The sequence below is a fragment of the Chaetura pelagica genome, unplaced genomic scaffold (assembly GCF_000747805.2).
Source record: "Chaetura pelagica isolate M959 unplaced genomic scaffold, ChaPel_1.0 scaffold750, whole genome shotgun sequence".
Taxonomy (NCBI): Eukaryota; Metazoa; Chordata; class Aves; order Apodiformes; family Apodidae; genus Chaetura; species Chaetura pelagica.
Window position 1 is genome coordinate 831534 of NW_009951947.1, and position 18797 is coordinate 850330.

The window sequence follows — 18797 nt, forward strand, 5'->3', positions numbered from 1 at the left end:
TTTGTGACCACCCCAGCCCCCCCCATAGGGGGCTGTCTGTTAGACAGACAGCAAAACTGGCCAGAGATACTCCATTCCAGATATCTACATAAGCTCAGAGGAAGGTCAGAGATCACAGAAGACAACTTAGTGGTACTTTGTTTTTCCTTTTAACTTTTTTTAAAAAAGAAACCTTTACGTTTTCTACTGGTATTGATGTTTCTTTGTAGAATAATAATAACTATTATTATTCTTCTCATTATTAGTAATAGTAATACTTATTATTACATTTTAAACCTTGCCTTGCTGTTGCTTTTCAAAATTAAATGATCCAGTAAGAAAATGTGTGGTTTTATGTTGGAGAAGGTGCAGAGTTTTTTGTGGTTTGTAGCATCAGGATGGCTAAGCAATTATTGATAGCACTTCCATTTCTGGAGACCTTTGAGGCAGTAAGGCAGGATGGAAGGGTTGTTTTCCAATGAAAGGATAATGCCATGTAATATCTGAAAGATTTTCTTGTGGAGGTTACCTACCCATTAGAAAGGTTTTGCCTGCCATGGCCTGAATTGGTGTGCTTGACAAGTGCGGTGAATTTTGGGGTCTTGTTGTCTGGAATAGTGTCTTTCTACCTGCTCAAGGAGCTTCAGTTCACAAAGGAGTAATGTATTTATGAAGGTCAGCTTTTGAGCAAAACTTGAGAAACAGCAGAAGTCTTCTTAAAACTTCCTCTGCAACCTGATAGCATTTATTTGTCTTCATTCTCTGGCTCAGCAAACACTGTCAAATTGATTGTTGCTCTCATGTAGCAATCAAAGCTTTTGCAGACTTATTAACAGACAGGCAAAACGGGAGAATGATCAGATACTAGAAATATAGGAAGTATTTTGCTCAACACCTCTTTGTGTGTATTTTGTATTGTGTGTGAATATGAATGTGTCATTGTAATCTATGCTCATTGATGAATGTAGCAGTATGCTCTGCTTCCATCCCTTTGTTTTTCAGCTGACCAAGGTCCCTGACGAAGGAGAGCAAATGCTGGGCTCTAGGTGTGAAAATGGAGACATTATGAGAAGCTGAGAGTAGCAGCCTCCATTGGTCTGGGTTGCCAGCATTGTTCAAAAAAATTGGAAATGCAGTGATCTTTTCTGAAATACTTATTTAAGTAAATTAATAGAATCATATGTCCCAGTTTGAGCCAGGATTAAGCCAATTTTCCTTTTACTGAATTTTTTTTTTTTCCTTCAATAAGCTTTCTTTTAACTAGCAACAGTGTGCTCTAGCTAGAGCTGATAAGACAGAGGAATGTTTTTGTAACTACTGGGTCTTCAAGGTCGCACCTTCACTCTGCCAGCTCAGACGCTACGGAGAGATTTGTGACCACCCCAGCCCCCCCCATAGGGGGCTGTCTGTTAGACAGACAGCAAAACTGGCCAGAGATACTCCATTCCAGATATCTACATAAGCTCAGAGGAAGGTCAGAGATCACAGAAGACAACTTAGTGGTACTTTGTTTTTCCTTTTAACTTTTTTTAAAAAAGAAACCTTTACGTTTTCTACTGGTATTGATGTTTCTTTGTAGAATAATAATAACTATTATTATTCTTCTCATTATTAGTAATAGTAATACTTATTATTACATTTTAAACCTTGCCTTGCTGTTGCTTTTCAAAATTAAATGATCCAGTAAGAAAATGTGTGCTTTTATGTTGGAGAAGGTGCAGAGTTTTTTGTGGTTTGTAGCATCAGGATGGCTAAGCAATTATTGATAGCACTTCCATTTCTGGAGACCTTTGAGGCAGTAAGGCAGGATGGAAGGGTTGTTTTCCAATGAAAGGATAATGCCATGTAATATCTGAAAGATTTTCTTGTGGAGGTTACCTACCCATTAGAAAGGTTTTGCCTGCCATGGCCTGAATTGGTGTGCTTGACAAGTGCGGTGAATTTTGGGATCTTGTTGTCTGGAATAGTGTCTTTCTACCTGCTCAAGGAGCTTCAGTTCACAAAGGAGTAATGTATTTATGAAGGTCAGCTTTTGAGCAAAACTTGAGAAACAGCAGAAGTCTTCTTAAAACTTCCTCTGCAACCTGATAGCATTTATTTGTCTTCATTCTCTGGCTCAGCAAACACTGTCAAATTGATTGTTGCTCTCATGTAGCAATCAAAGCTTTTGCAGACTTATTAACAGACAGGCAAAACGGGAGAATGATCAGATACTAGAAATATAGGAAGTATTTTGCTCAACACCTCTTTGTGTGTATTTTGTATTGTGTGTGAATATGAATGTGTCATTGTAATCTATGCTCATTGATGAATGTAGCAGTATGCTCTGCTTCCATCCCTTTGTTTTTCAGCTGACCAAGGTCCCTGACGAAGGAGAGCAAATGCTGGGCTCTAGGTGTGAAAATGGAGACATTATGAGAAGCTGAGAGTAGCAGCCTCCATTGGTCTGGGTTGTGGTTCTAAAGCAGTGGAGTCCTTAATCAGATGCTTGATGTTGAACATGAACGTCTGTTATCAGCTTTGAGTTGGTTTAGGGTTAAACAAGGGATCTCCTTGAGGCTGGTTGAGACCACTTCAGGAGACACTTAAGGGTTTTGCTGAATGAGAATTGTCTTGAAGGCATCAGGACACTTGGAGTGGATTTGGCAACCACAAAACACAGGCAAAACTGATCCTGAAATGTTCTGATCTAGGTTTTGTGTGAATGGGTAACTATTGTGTTGCCATTGAGTGTCCCATTAGCTTGCCAGTTTGAACACTAGAAGTAAATCCTCTTAATAAAGAATTCTTCTTGTACAAGGATTTTTACTTTGTGAGAGGGTTTACTGGCTTACTGTCATAGCTCCTTCTGCCTTATCTGGCAATTGTATCCCTGGATTTAGACATTCAGCACAGGCTATTGATGACAGACATGTTTCCTACTAGGTTGTGTGTAGTTTCATTAAAACACTATGCTCAAATAAAAGGTGTGTAAAGATAAATCTTTCCTATGCATCCCTCAGTTACAAAAATACAGTGATTATATTGTGAAGAAACATTTTTTCCTAATGTAAACGGAATTGTCTGTGTCCATAGATTAATTTCATAATAGATTAATCTTAAAATGAAAGCATTATTTTGCTTGTCACCTGCCAGAACAAAATCCACAGCTAGTTTTTACAGGAACCTGCTACGTAGCTCGTCATCCTTGTCATTCTTCCTTGAATACCTAGTTTTTGGTCTGTGATCATTTTAGCACTTGGAATGCTGAACAATGCTTTGTCCTTATGTGGCTGGGTAGCTCATTTTGAGCACATGGAAAGCAGGAATTCTTAATTTTGTGCCTCAGAAAATGAAGATGAAATGCTGCTCTGCTCGGGGTCGCTTGTGGCACCAGTGGGGAATGAGGTACCAGGTCAGGCCTGGTGGCAGCCAAGTGAGTCAGAAGACGTCTGCCAAAGTAGGACAACTGTGTTGGTGGGCTGCTGCATGTCCCTGCCCATGGCAGGGGGCTTGAAACTAGATGTTCTTTATGCACATGTGAGGAAGGACATGTGGAGACAGGAGAAAATCCTGGGTGACCAGGCACTGTGGAAGAGTGGGACTGAGACTCTCCCAGGACAGCACAAGGACAGCCTCTCCTGTGATTCCCCAAGACAGGCCTGTTGTGGTTATTAACAGTAATGAAACATTGCTTGTTAACAAGGAAACCTGACTGGCTTCTCATTTTGAACTAGAAAATGAGCTGAAAATGGGAGATGTCAGATTTTATGAGCAGAGCCTCATTTCATGGCAAGACTAGGGAATAACTCTTTAAGGCCTATTTTTGTTGGAAGACTTTCAAACATTTCTTGTGTAAGGAAAGGTGAGTATAGAAGAGCTCACATAACTGTCAACATTTGCTCATTTTAAATGCTAAAGTCACTACACATGAAAATTTGGACAATTAAGAGTGATGATAACACCGAGTAACAGTTTTATAGCCCTGAAACTGAGTAATTAGCTAAGAGCATCCCGATTTCTGACAGAATAATTGATGCTTAGAGAGGTGTTCATTTACATATCAAGGTCTTCATGAAGTCCTCAGGGATCACAGCTTGCTCTTTATGTTATACAGTTAAGACTTGAAGTGCAACAAAGTATAAGTTTCTTAGATGTTGGTGTTTAGACATCAAAAATTCAGCCACAGCAATAAATGTAAGAGACCCAGATATATGGTTCCTACGTGATGGGAAGCCTGTACTATATTTAAAGCCCTTCATTTCAGGGGATAAGCTGTTCAGAAGTACACTTAATCAGGTGCCAGCTCAGAGCCTTCTTAAAACTAGTGGAAGGATTCCTAGTGGTAACATCAAGCTTTGGAACCGGTCCCAGGTGAATTGTGGGGTTTTGCTACTTTTATGTTACATGTGAACACAACTCTAGATTTTTTCACATGCGGGAGCCTAAAATGTTTCACATAGCTGCTGCGTTGGTGCAAAGCTTTGGTCTGACCTGAAGCACACATATCTGCCACTTCCCTATGTTTCCCAGAAGGTGCTGCTGAGTGCTGCAGGCTGGTAGTGTGGGGAGGAGGGTCATGGGAGATGCAGAGTCTCATCTTCAGGCAATCCAAACCCTTGCGAGGGTGCTGGTGCTATAGGTGGACCCCATGCACTAAAGCTTCTCCTGTGGAGCAGCTGCTGATACGCGGGCTGGGTTTCTCTCGAGTAAGAAATACAGTTTCCCTGGTTTCTGGACAGCTTATTTTTTGTAAGAAGTAGAATGTGTTGACAGATGCTGACTAATTCTTGGGAGAAAAACGTTTTGATAGATCTTTTATCTTTATGCTAAAGCATCCTAGCCGTTTGTGTCTCTCAGGGTTGATTTCTGCAGAAAATGTATGTGCTTTGCACAGGAAATTAGTACCTTATTGAGGTGCCTGAATTGTTTAATTTAGCCTAACTTTAAGCAGCAACTTGTACAGAACACGATCTCAGACTTTGCCAAAGGATGACAAAATATCCCCATAGCTGTAATTTGAGATGCCATGTTTGAGAAGCTTCTGTAGCCCTCCTTAGTGCCTGCCTATTGCACACAAGGATTTGTGTGAGCCCTTCTTGGAGAAGACTCATCTAGAACTTAGAACAGACTTCATGTTCTGAAGCTGCTGATTTTAAGTAAATGTCACTAAAGGATATTTTGAAGACTTTCTTGCTGACTGCTGTGTTTTATTGAGGAATTACTTGAATGGTGGTGTTCCAAATGGTTTCTGTTTTGTATAAAACATTTCCTATCTGTATTTTAAGCTTTTAATTGTTGCACAGCTTTTTGAAAGTACAGAACTATACTATGTCTTGATTTTGTACAGCCCCAGAAGACGGATTAATACTGAGTTGTGGTTTTTGTTTGAGTGTAACTTGTGTTTACAGGTAATGTTTCTCAATGTTTTGTTCTTGGTATGAAGATCATACAGGTTGTAAAAGAGAGTTGTTCTTGATTTATGCACATTTTACTTCTGCTATTTGGCCTGATGGCTGTTAACAGTGACTGACACTATGGAACCACTTTATAGTGAAACCTTTGGTGTGCCCCTGCACCTATACCTCTTCTGTTCCCTCTGCTCAGTAGATCACCTTCGTGATAGCTGGGCTGTGCATAACAGAGGCGCTGTGACTTGACATATGCAACATGGTATTGCACAACATTGCTGTAGGAGCAGTGAGAGACATTCAGTATTTCACTCAATTTTCGAATTAATTCACCCCTTGCAAATTCACTATAAACTGGGTCTGCTATGAATCTGAGCTTCAGTGAAGCCCATGCTGATGGCATTGCATAGATTATTGCATCCTGATCTTGCATGTCTTTTCACAAATCTTTCTTTTATTCTTAATTTATATTTCCTTTCTTGCTGCAGTTTCTTTCTTTATTTTGTATTGTAGGATCCGGATATTCACCACTTGAAGATGATGAAGATGTGTATGCACGCAATAGATATAAAGGTGAATGCTTTGCTTATATGCTAAAGAGGATCAGCTAATTGCTGAGAGAAAGCTTCATTCTTTTTCTTTTCGTGGATTATAAAATCTTGGTGATCCAGCTCCATGTTTTTCTCTTGGATTTTTAGATCAAGATTTTATTTCCACTTTTTTTAACAATGGAAATTAGGCCAAGCACTGATCACCATTCTTTTATGCAGCTGAGTTAGTAACTTTTGCACTGCCTTTGCTCTTGGAAGATCAGGTTGTTAAATAATGAGAATCTAAGAAGTATTTCTCTTTCTTCTTCATACATCCTAACAAAACCATCAGTGATACTCTGACTCATAACCTGGGCCTGATGGCAATGTATAGAAGTACATGAAAGAGAACTTGATTTTCATTACTTTTTTCCCTGCAAAATTGTTTGCATTTCAGGTCAGCCTGCTCCCTGAAATGGCAAGAATAAATGTGTACATTAGAAAAACAGATTATATAGCTGGATGAACAAGCACGTTTATAAAGCGTATTCAGGTTTTCTTCCCTGTTCTAAAATATTTTACTGTTCAGCAAGACTGAGAAGTTTTGTTGCCACTAATAGTAAATATTCCAATTACTATGTCCATTTTCTTGAAAAGTCTGCTTCTGTCTCAGTACCCCTCTCTTCTGCCAAATTCCCTCGGAAGCCTAGACAGCAAAGAAGATTCACATTTAATTTGTCGTTTTAAATGGTAACTGTGTTTCTTTTTAGTAAACAAATCTATGGACATGCTAGAATTGTAAGATAATCATTTTGAGTACTTGAAAATACTGGGTATTGGTGTCTTGTATGTTATCGATTGTCTGCAAAGAATCAATGATCCCTGAAAGAGGTAAGTCATAAAGTAATGCAGACATTTATGACTAACAAAGAGGAAAGCACAAATGCTGTGGTTGCTGCTTTTATAAATGTCTTGATGTTCCTCCTAGTAAAATACTGCAGTGTGAAATTTACTTTCAAACATGGTTCAGAAATATTTCTCTAAAGCTTTATTTAGGTAAACTCATTTTTCTTTGCCTTTTAACATGTAACCCTCTGCAAACATGTAAAAAAAGGAATCTCAATGATCATGAGGATAAATCAATGCCAATTCATGCCAGGGTGGGCAAGTGGTTTAAATGCCTGTTCTGTATAAATTCCTTTTATATTTTCATCCAAAATTGATTATATTCATGTCAGCCAAAATGTCACCAGGATAAGTGAAATATAATGACTCATTCACACAGATATTAAATACTGCCCTGAGTTTGGAAGCACTACTGCCAAATGTTGAAGATCAGACAATGTGAATCTAAGAGTATAAAACATTGGAGTAGAAAAGGCTCACTCTTCATTAGCATACGTAGTTAAGTTGGTATTGGGGCAAAGGGGGTGGAGAATGACAAGGAAAAATGGACTCAGTAGCTACATTCATTGCTTCTCCTTGTATGTGCAGTTGAGCATTTGGGTATTGGGTTTTTGGGTATTGCTCAGCATAAAGCTTCCCAGTAATAAGTAAATTGATTTTCTTAACTGATGTTAGAATACATAAGCAGCATTGTTTTTTTCTTTGCATACGTACTCAGTAAACAATTCAAGCGAGCACAGAAATTCATGCTCTTTGGCATCTGCAAACAAAACATTGCAGTTCATTGGAAAAGGCGGGAATTGACCTTCTACCAAACTCTTTTGTCTTCATCTGGATGCTTTTCAACTTTCTCTGCTTTCCAGAGAAACTTCACTGAGACTTTCTGTGCCCACTGCATTTTTAAAGACTTTCTCCCTTCCTCCCTGGTGAACCCTCAGCTTTGTTGGCTGGTGTACCAGCAAGCAACAGTACAGCTGGTCACTTTGCATGCTGCTTGTGAAGGAAAAAGCTTGGCTGAGTCTGGTGTTTAAACAGGAGTGAGGGGCTGGGGAAATGGTGCTCTAGATAAATGCTTTCTTTTCTGCCACTTAGCATGGTTGTCTCAGATTGTATGCGATGAGGAAGGGCTTTACGAATGCAGCAGTTCCTGTGTTCATCACAGCTCTAGTGCCACTGCTCTGATGATCCACATTCCTAGTGTGCGTTCTCAAATACTGTAATGATCAAATGGTATCCCTAGCTGTAGAGGCAACGTTGTGGCTTCAGCCACTTCTACTTGCTGCCTGCTTCCCAGTGATTTCAAACACAGGATTGAATCTTTGAAATGCTTTACTATGGAGTGATAATGCAGACTCTTGTATTGCTGAGGAATAGCACAAACTTTCTGTTAAACAGAAAAACACTACATAGGTCCTGGTACCTAAAAGCTCAAATTTCACTTAGGTGAACAGAGTCCAGTACAGATAGTGAAGCTCCAGAAGAGATGCCTGGAAAACCTGTATCTTTTCTTATTCCAAAAGCCTTCAGGAACATGGCTGATTTTGTCTTGAGGCAGGGAACAGCTTGTGTGACCTTGTGGAGCCCCAACCAGGCTTAATATTCCATAAATACTCTATGTAGCTGCTTAGCCTTTGAAAACCAATACATGCTTTCACTTAAAAATAAACAAACTTTGATCTAAAGCTTTGTTGTATCGTTTGATGTGCTTTCAGGCACATAAGCTTTTCAAGTTCTCTGGGTTTTTTTTCAGTGATACAGTTGGTCTAAACCCAGCTCTTTTCCCCTTTACAGACCCTTCCTTAGCTACTTTCTTTTAATCACATTCAGTTCTAGAGTAAGCATAATAATGCGTTAGATCAAACAGATATTCTTCCTAAGCTATTCCAAGTTATCTGCATCCAAAAGCATGTCTGTTTTTGTTTTTCTTTCCGATGGTATCATTTGGTCCAGTGCAAGATGTATTACCTCTCCACAGGAGCCTTGCTTTCTTTCTGTAGACCACCATAGCTGTAATGACACTACAAGAAGGGCTTTTGCTTTTTCAGTATTCTGTTTGTGCATCAAACTGCAGTTGTTAGCTGTTAGCCACTCTTTACTCTTTTCTTAAAAAACAACAAACACAACAAAACAAAATGTGCATCTGTTTACACATGGCAAGCATACTTGTAAAGCCACAAAAATTTGCAGAAAAACTTAGGCAATTTGCAATACATGAAACAGCTGCTTTGTCTTTTTTGAAATTATGATTAGCCTCTTGATCTTGTTGCAAAGTCTATTTGTCTTAATGCCCTTTACAAAGGAAATCAGCCATGTGCATTTGCACCTTATATGTGTGGAAGACCTGAGGCATAAATATTTTTAACTAACTTGCTGAAGGATTTCCTAGCTGTCTGGGATAAAAGTTCTCAGCCTACCCAAGTCTTCAGCCCCCCTTTTATGCCCCTTTAGTCAGTGTTATCGTAGTAACTTCAGGTTTAAACCCTTCTGCAGAAAAACTGAGGCCTCTTCCTTAGTTAAGGAGAATTTACAATAAGTGGGAAAAGCTTTTTTTTTTTTAATTAAAAAAAATAAAATTGAAGTTTAGGGTCTCAGAGCATGAAAAGAACAAGTGGACAGAAAAGCTGGAAATTTTGGGGATGAGACCCCTGGAAAAGCTGCTGTTAACTCAGGAGGAGGAGGATTTGTCCAGGAGCTGACTGAGCTGAGGGTGCATCGAAATATAACATGTGGCTTTCCCCAGAGAGTGGTCAGAGGTGGTGCTTGAGACTACACCAGTGTCAGTGGGGTAAGCAGCCAGGGAGGCTGCAGAGATGGGTGCTGTCATCACTCATTACTTCAGCAGTAGCTGGTTGACTTCTGTTCTGTTAGCTTACGCCCTCATCTGATCTCCCAGTTGTCATTTGGTTCACAGCAAGCATGAACAATGCAAGCCACTGTGATACAACCCCTCAGCAAAGTGGCTGAAGTCAGCTGATGGGGTTTTTTTTAATGTCTTTTGGTAACTATGGAATAGAGATTAAGGTGAAGGACAGTAAATAATTCTGAAGGAAAAACCAAACAAAACCCACTTTCCACCAAACTACTTTTTCATAATTGTAAGGTAAATAATAGAAGATGTATTTGACATTCAGTTAGGTGTATCCATTTAAAAAACATGAGGGGAAAAAGGTCTGGTTGTCATCAAGCTGTCCACATGGTGGCACACTTATTCCATGAACGAAAAAAACCCATAGACCACACCTCACACCCCTCCAAATCTAACGGCTACAGTCTTTAAGGTTTGTAATAAATAAGAGCTGCTAGTTTTAGAAGGGCCGACCTTCTGGTATGTAAGACTTAATGCACCTTGCTGCACTGTTGCTTTTCCACTTTTAGGATTGGTGGCTTTTAAAATAAGACTTTTTAAAAAATTGTTATTCCATTTCTTCTCTGTGACCTTGAATAAAAAAAGTGATTTTGTGTTTGACCTTTTACATTCTGCAAAGTACTATGAGTGTTTTTTTGTTCTCTGTGCTAGAAACACCGTGGTGCTCCCCCATTAAGGTGAAACATGGTTATGCAAACTGCAGGACACCTCAAGGGGAATATTACAAGAATGTACTGGGGACAAGATGTGATATTAGCTGTCAAAAAGGCTATGAACTGCATGGCCCTCAGCAACTCATTTGTCAGTCAAGCAAACGCTGGTCTGGGAAGGTGCTGTGCAAACGTAAGTAGCTGTGAAGTCTGCGTGTGGGGCTTGCCTCTCAGATTCAGCAGACAGCAAATTTTACTTGCCTTTGAAACAGTAATCTTGGGATTGTAATTTGCGTTTTAAATGTTGAGAGTAGCTTGGATATGTGTATTGCCTTGTTGATGACTGTCTTACAGTGGTACATGGTGTGGTAAGTATCATGAGTGGTGCAAAGACTCTTGGGAGAGTACAAAGATAGGGAACATTTTATGAGTGTGGAATTTTGATTTGTGGGAATAATTTTATAAGAGAGCCATAAAGCTCCTTTAAGATACCACCCATCTTGGATTTTGTAGGCTGACACAATTTGTGTCAATTGTCTAAGTGGGCTCATACAGTAGAACATTTTCTGAGAGGGCAGTTATAGGTACTTGTAATCTTTTTCTCATATAAATATTGCATTAAGCCCCTGAGTATGTAAAGTTAAATTTGAAATGCAGCTAATAAGAACAGTGTGAAAAGCCTCATGTGGGACATGACTTACTCCCACTTGTCACTTGCCACCTTCTTTTTTCTGTGTAATATTCACATAATTCTAAAGGGGGATAATAGGCCTCCAGAAATCTTTGTTGTCTGTTCCAGAAAAGCGCTGCCCCACCCTGTCCATGCCGACCAATGGGGGCTTCAAGTGTTTAGATGGTGCCTACTTTGGCTCAAGGTGTGAGTACTACTGCTCACCAGGGTACCAGCTGAAAGGCGACCGTATAGTAACCTGCATGGACAACAAGGTCTGGAGTGGCCGGTCAGCATCCTGCATTGGTAAGTAGGACAGTTGGTCTGCATCCTGCGAACTCGGAATCTTGAGGTAACTGCTGGTGCCTGAGTCCTCCAAATGAAAAAGGCAACTGTCCCTTTTGAGGAGGCGGAGAACAGTTTTCCAAGGGATACAGAATGCTCTCTTGTCAATTAGTACTTTCAGTCACAAGTGACTGGCTTACACATACATTGTCAGGCCCAGGCATTGCCACTTTATAATAGAGACAAGGCTGGTGTAAACCATCAGTGCTTTACAATGCATGTAACAGCCTTCAGTGATCTCCTGGGTGACTCACTGCTAGTCTGTAACTACTGTGCTGCTCTTCTAGCACGTACTCTGTGCTGGAGTCTGTCCTGCTCTCTGCAACTTAATGATAAAGCAAGTTTGAAACTAAATCCTTTTTCTAACCTCCTGTGTTTCTTTTTTTTCTTGGGATTATGGTTTCCAAATATATACAGGGAATATAAATGGATTTTAGTTACCAGCATGGTTGCAGTGAACTAAACTAACTTTCAGGCTAGTTCGTATTAGTTATGCCCACAGTTTTCATCACACTGTCAGCGGTTTCCCAAGAGCCTCAGCTGGAATAATTTTTGCTATATACAAATACTGAGATTTAGCTTTCCTTCCAACTAATGAGATTCCAGGAAATAGTGAAAGCTTAGCTGCTGCTCTTTTTTTGGTTGTTGTTTTTGTTTTGTTTTGTTTTTTCTGGGGAGTCTCTGATAAAAGGCTCAGCAGCCACCCACAAAGGAAAGTATTTTTTGGCCATCGGAATTGGCTACCAGTAGTTTAAGCTTGTGGGTGGTAGAGTATTTGTGCTCAGTGTTTTCTGTGTATGATAACTTGGTTTTCCTCAGAATGCCTGTGGCTCAGTCTAGGCTAGCAAATGGCTTTGGAGTTTCTCCACTGTGGCTTGATGTTTGTAGAATTTTGATCAGGTTTCCTGTTACATGGAGTTTCTACAAATGTAGAAATTAGCCTGCTGCTTAGGTCTAGACTGTGATGTCTCTTATTTTTATTTACAAAAACAAGCCTTGTTCTTCTCAGTGGTGTGGGCAGAAGAACTAAAACAAACCGTTTTAAGTCTGGGAATGATGAAATGTCCCCTGGGTTTTGGGTTTCCTGGCACTTTTAGAACCTCATCTGTTTGCAGCAACAAGGTTCTTATTACAGAGGATGTTGTCTTGCAGAAGCAGAGTAAGCAAGTCTGTGTTTAAAAAAAATTTTAAAAAGAGGGTAAATTAGCACTAACATTTATTTTTAATTAAAAAAATGCAGGGTAGTTGTTGCATAGGGTATAATTGCAAGTCCCAGGTAACCCAGAAAATTAATACTATTATTTAAGTTTAGGTAATACCACGTAGTATGGAGAAGACCCTGTCAAACCTTGTCTGCACAAAGTTCCTACATGTAACTAGTGAGTTATATGCAGTTAGAAACCTGTTTAATAAGGTTATCTTTTGACCTCTTGATGGGTAGGATAGAGACTTTTTTGTGACCAGACATGACCCTAACCGTATAATGCAGTTTGCAATTGAACACACATCCCTTACTGTAATTCAGTAGTTACAGAAAAGTCATCAGTGAACTGCATCCTAGGAAAGCTTACCAGTAGCCAGAAGAGAACTTGCTGAACAGCTCACTTTCAGCTGAGGAGTAAAATGAAGGTGAGAGGAGCAACACAAAAGCAATGTTTATGTGTGAACATAGGCATGGGCTGGTACGAGAGGAGCAATACAAAAGCAAAGAAGCTGGTTTATTCCTTCCTTTAGCATGTAAGCAGATAGTTGCACTGTGCACAGTAGAGGTGTTTATGTGTGAACATAGGCATGGGCTGGTAACATTCATGTCATTGCAAATAGGGAGGGAAGTGGCCTGGGGGCACCACAGCTGTTAGCATCAAGCATGGAAAAATTACTGCAGACTGGAATTTATAATCCTCTTGAAAACAAGGAGCTTTCCTCTCTGCACTGCTTAGCCTTATGTGGGATTCACATTGCAGTGCTCAAGATCCATGTAGGAAGTGAGTAAGGCTAACATCATTGCTGAAACAAAGGGGGAAAAGAGGTTTTTCTTTTTAATTAAAGAAAATTAGGTATGTTTTGGCAGTCACAGAATCCCTTACAGACAGAGAGCATTCTGTCCTAACAAAGCAGAGTGTCTGTCTTCTGTCCCCCTCCTTTAAGAAGATGGATATTCTTGATGTTGCTGAAATAACTGATTAAAAAAGATTAATATACAGCTGCTCTTGGTTATCAGCTAAAAATGGTAATACTCACTTGAATAATATTTTCATTATACAATATTATATATATTATTATATATAAAATATATCAATAACATAGATTGAAATAGGTATTTTCCTCTAGAAGATTGAAACATCTTACAGTCTTTTCTTCTATAAAGGTTTCATTTTCCTCCTGATTGTATAACAGAGGTTGTGGTAAATGGCTGTCACCATGCTGAGTCATCCCTTTGTCACATCCTAAGACTGTATTGACAGTTAGTTAACAGCTTCCAACCACGGATGTCTGAAACAAGCTTTGCACTCTCAGAGTCATTAATTATACAGGCCTTGGTTCTGGATGTTTTGAAATACGGAGCAATGCCTTGTGGAGGGGGGTGGGGAGAACAGAAAAATGTTTTTCATTCCCCTTTTTATGATTTTCAGTCTCTTCATCTCTTTATGCTCTTGACACAGACTAATGTTTTGAGCCTAACATCCAGCCATCCTTTCATGTCATCAGTAATAACAGCGAGTTTATGCAGCAGTAGGCTGCTTACCTGTCCCACTCTTGGAGAAGCAAGCAGTGGGCATTCAGTACCATCCCTCTGTTTCTTTCCTCTTGTAATCCCAAATTTACAAGCAAATAAATGTAAACCTTCTAACAAACTATGAGAAAGGCAGTTAAAAAGCTCTTTAAATTATGTTGATATGGCCAGTCCCAGCAGTGTTTAAAAAAGAACAAACAAAACCAAAACTAAGACCTATTTTATAACTTCACATTTTTCTCCACAAAGTTCAAAAGCCTGCTTTAAAATTTGGTATTCCACAGCTGACCTTCTGATGCTGTGTCTGCAGTGCTGCTTCCCCAGAGTACCAGTTGCTGCTGCCAAGTAATCAAGAAAAGCAAAAAAATACAAGAATGTAGCTGAACAGCACCACATTTTTTATGAAAACCCAATTTCTCTGCCCATGACTTAAACCCGGCAGGTGAGATTCACCCATTTAGTACATAGCCCTGCTAAACAGCTTAAATAAATCTGCTTGGCTTCTCATCCATTTCCATTTTCCAGTAGTGACACTGTAGTAAAAGCATAAGACTAGCAATACGGGATCAGACACTTTGCAGCACGTCCTGGCTCCAGCTCTGGCCAGGAATACTTATTAAGTAAGAATCTGACAATCTGGTGCTTATGGGATGATATTTTCCTCTGATAAAACCTCCCCAGCAGTCAGCAGTCTTGTGGGTTACTCTGTTGGGATTTGTTTGTGAATCAGCTTAAATTTCTGAGCTGCAGGTGGGCACCTTGTTCACGTCATACATTTTATTGACATTTTTTTGCAGGGGATTGTGTTTCAGTGTAGCCACTGTGCATTTGCCTAGATGTCCTCTGGTCACCTTCTCTGCATTTAAATATGTTGGGTCTTTTTACACCCGTCTTCCTTCTGCCAAGATGCGACCAAGCTGTGACCAAGCCTAATTAAGTAGAAAGCTGCTTTCTCTTGGTCTGTTTCAAAGCAGTGTTGCTCTGGTGGGGTTCATTTAGTGCCTGTTGAATTCTGAGAGGAAGCTGAAATGTCCAAAAAAAATAGCCTTTCCAGGAACTTTTAAGTCCAGCTAAAAGGGCTGCCTGGCCCGTGGGTGCCTGGTGAGTTGGTTCCCACAGTAACCATATTGTTCGTCTGTACGATGTGGAAGCCCAAGCCGGTTCATACCAACCAGTCTTCTCTGCACTCAATAGCATAATGAGCTTTCTGATTAATTAACTGCTTAAAACACTGTATCCTTAAATGTTGTTCTGTCTTCTATTCCAGCATTATGTTTATTTACTGTATGCTGTCCATAGCACAGTGGTGAGCTGTCACCACAGTAAACTAACCAGAGCCTGAAGCAGCCTTGGGGAGACTGAGTTATTTCCTACCCTAATTGAGCTACACAGAGGGGGGAGAGATTATTGACAACATAGTTTTGTAGAGGAGGCCAGAGCTCTTGCTGGCTGCAGTGTGAGCAGGTTTCCACACATAATGGGAAGGTACTCTAGAAATAGAAGGTTGTGAATAAGAAGCATGAGGAAAGGAGACAAAAAGTGCTCCCTGCAGCCAGGGTGGATGCTTGGAACTCCTGCTCATTTGCATACCATAGCAGACAAAGGAAGGGAGGAGTGAGTGAAAATGTTAAAGAATCCATAAGGAAGAAGTAAAGGCCTTATATATGTTTAGTGAAAGGTGTTAATGTGAAGTACAGGAAGCTTCAAAAGCTGTTTAGAGGATTCTGCTGTTCATTTTTGATTGCTCCACTGCCTGTAGTGGGAGTCCACTCTTGCTGTTTCACCCTCTAGTAGGATCTACGAAGAAATCAACAGTTTCTTCCCAATATCACAGGAGGAGATACTTTTTCATTGTTTACCAAACAAATCCCATAAAAATCATCATTTGTGTAAGGTAATTTGCAATATTCCTGATGTTTTCTGAATAACAGAATAATTGGTATGAAAGTTACTTATCTGGGTCTCTCCCACCCATTCCTGTGCAAAACTAAGACAGGAACTCTTCCTGTGGAAGTGCCTCACAAAGCTGCGGTGTTTGGGGCTGGAGGGCAACACAGAAGAAAGAGAGAGAAGATAGTTTTCCAGGGTCCCAAGTTCTTGGAATACCATTAAATGTTTGAGGAGGCTATAGCAGGGCTGCACTTGGCCTAGTTAAACTGGTAGAAAACATTGTCTTGCTTGTACAATGTAAGGGTCTGTGAAATATTTTTTTGTATATTTTATACTTTATAAAAATCTAAATGTTTTTTCATTGTTATTTCTTTGAAAGCAAGCCAAATAACACTTTTTATTTGCCCTGCAAATGAAGAGACAAGGCCAGCCACCCTTTACATTTAAGCAGCGTTTTAGGGACTACTTTCTAATTGCAGGTAAAGATCAGTCATGTGTCGTTGTTAATTTTTAAAGATGCTGTGTGAATCCATGGATTTAGACTTAATTTTGGCCATAACCCAAGAGGTGGTCAAAAACCTAAGATTAAACTACTAAAGGTGAATTTTTTTAATTAATGAGTGTGGTGGTGTTTGGGCTTGGTTTGCCCATGCATTGCTGGTAGGATGGGCAATGATTGTGGCTGAAGACAAGTATCTGTGCATCACCTTTGTCCTCCACCAGGGTCTTTTATTGTCACCACTGTGTCTTTACTCCTGAATAATAGTCAACAGCATTCTGGTAGCAGTTAAACAAGCTTTCAAAATATAAAACAAAAAGTAGATGAGGTACGTTACCCATAAGGCATTATTATAAGAATTACTTGAAAAAAATAAAATGCAGCAGCAATTCTCTGCAAAATGACAATGACATCAGTCTTCTGTTGTTTGTTTTTGCCATTGCTGCAGGGAAAATAACCCACATGTCAACAGTAACATGCAAAATTGTCATACAGAGAGACATTTATGTTCCACATGCTTTACAAGTGTTCTTAATCACAATATCTACTGCACAGATGAACAAAGAGAGGAAGAGCAAATGAACAAAACATCCATACTTCTTGGGTACAATCTTGGGCGTTCCTTATTGGAGCTGGAAGCTAAATATATGCCCATTTGTTGACATTGCTTTTTAGCTGGGGACTATGTAAAGGAACTTACAGTAACTACTTTTAATTAGTTTTTCGCATTGCAAGGGGTTGATCATTCTTGTATCCTGCACTTCTTACACAAAGGTGGGAAGTCACAGGCTCCTCATGCCTTGGCTGGGACGACTGCAGTGTGAGGTGGTCCCCAGGCTATGCTGACAGCAGGGCAACAGCTGTGAAGAAAATGTGTAGCTATAACAGAGGCATAGGTACCCATCTCTGTGACATTTATTTCAACAGATACTGAGCCTCCAAGAATCCAGTGCCCAAGTGTGAAGGAGAAGACTGCAGAGCCCAACAAACTGACAGCCAGAGTGTTCTGGGACACCCCGGAGGGACGGGACACGGCTGATGGGATTCTGACAGAGTAGGTGCAAACCTGTGGATGTTTTCATTTTCTCCTCTTCATTTCTGGAGTCCTTGGTTAGCAGTTCAGCTGATGAGGGTGGCCAAGTGCCCCTTTCCCCTTGATTCCTTCTAGATTCTTATTTCTAGCTGTTGCATGTCACTGGCCTGTAAAGAATTGCATTTTTAACTGAAAAAGTTGACAACTTGGAGGTGAATCATTCAGGAACTGGCTTCTACATGAAGGGTAGTAGACCATTGTGGTTATTTTAGAGCTGATGGAATAAACAGCAATAGAATTTTGATTGCACCTGTGAAATTTTCCAGAGCTTCTTTCTGGGTCCCATAGGCAACAAATTTTCTTGCTGCAAGTTACCTTGTATACATAACAATGAAAAGAGAATAGTGCATTGGAGGTAGCAGCAGAGGCAATTTTAACTGTCTTGAAAAAAACAAGGGGAATTGTGTCACAAACCAGTATGTGCAGTCATTCTTAGGCTTCTTCCTGAAGTAGTGATGGCTACTGATGTCCCAGCATTCTGCAGTTACCCTTGAAGTAATGCTTCTCATTTTAAATGTTGGTAGCTTTAAACATTGGATTTAAACTTAACGCTTTTTTCAAAATTTCCTTGTCAGTTTTTATGATTTCACAGTCACATTTTCCAGAAAAGCAAGGTGTACTTGTGATGTTACTGCTGTCTCTGATTTTCCCATCTTTATCATGCAGGATTTATGTCAATCTATCTAGATTGTTCTAACAGCAAGAGTATAGAAAAACGAATTCTTTCAGTAAGCAAGTTACATTTTAATGGTGTATTAGTGGACTGGTTAAGCTTAAAAGCTCAAAGTTGTAAACTTAAAGGTGTTTAAAGTTTATGTGAATACAAAAAAGCTCTTGAAAGACTCAATGTCATTGCCTTTTTATTGCTATGATTTTAATAACATCAGAAGTATTAATTGCACCATTAAAAAAATGTTACAGGTGAAGTCTGACATAATAATTTTATGCCAATTAGTAGCATTAAAAAAAAGTCAGCCTGATAAAATAAAAACCTTGAAAAGTGTCAGAATAAAGGATTTCCAAAGTCTTTTTTATGAACCAATTGATGTCTGGCAGGCAAAAGACATGGGGAATATCCCACGTAGACTTTGTCATATGAGTGATTGTTCCAGCCCAGAAGAGGCTAGCTGTTGAATCTGTGGAAGCTTTTCCATAAATCACATCTATATTTTTATACAATCTTCCTAAACTGTGATGTCTTACACAGTATGTACTGTTTTCCTTAAATGCACTGGGTCCTGTGGT

The 18797-nt window shown here is 39.6% G+C and overlaps 1 protein-coding gene across 1 annotated transcript in view; it reads left to right on the forward strand.

Annotated features, from left to right (window-relative positions):
• Window positions 1-18797, forward strand: part of SRPX (sushi-repeat containing protein, X-linked) — a 62881-nt gene that overhangs the window by 37342 nt on the left and 6742 nt on the right. The window contains exons 4-7 of the mRNA XM_009997418.1: window positions 5883-5942; window positions 10323-10514; window positions 11121-11297; window positions 17387-17513. Of these exons, the coding sequence (XP_009995720.1) occupies window positions 5883-5942; window positions 10323-10514; window positions 11121-11297; window positions 17387-17513 (556 nt within the window). The remainder of the gene's footprint in view (window positions 1-5882; window positions 5943-10322; window positions 10515-11120; window positions 11298-17386; window positions 17514-18797) is intronic.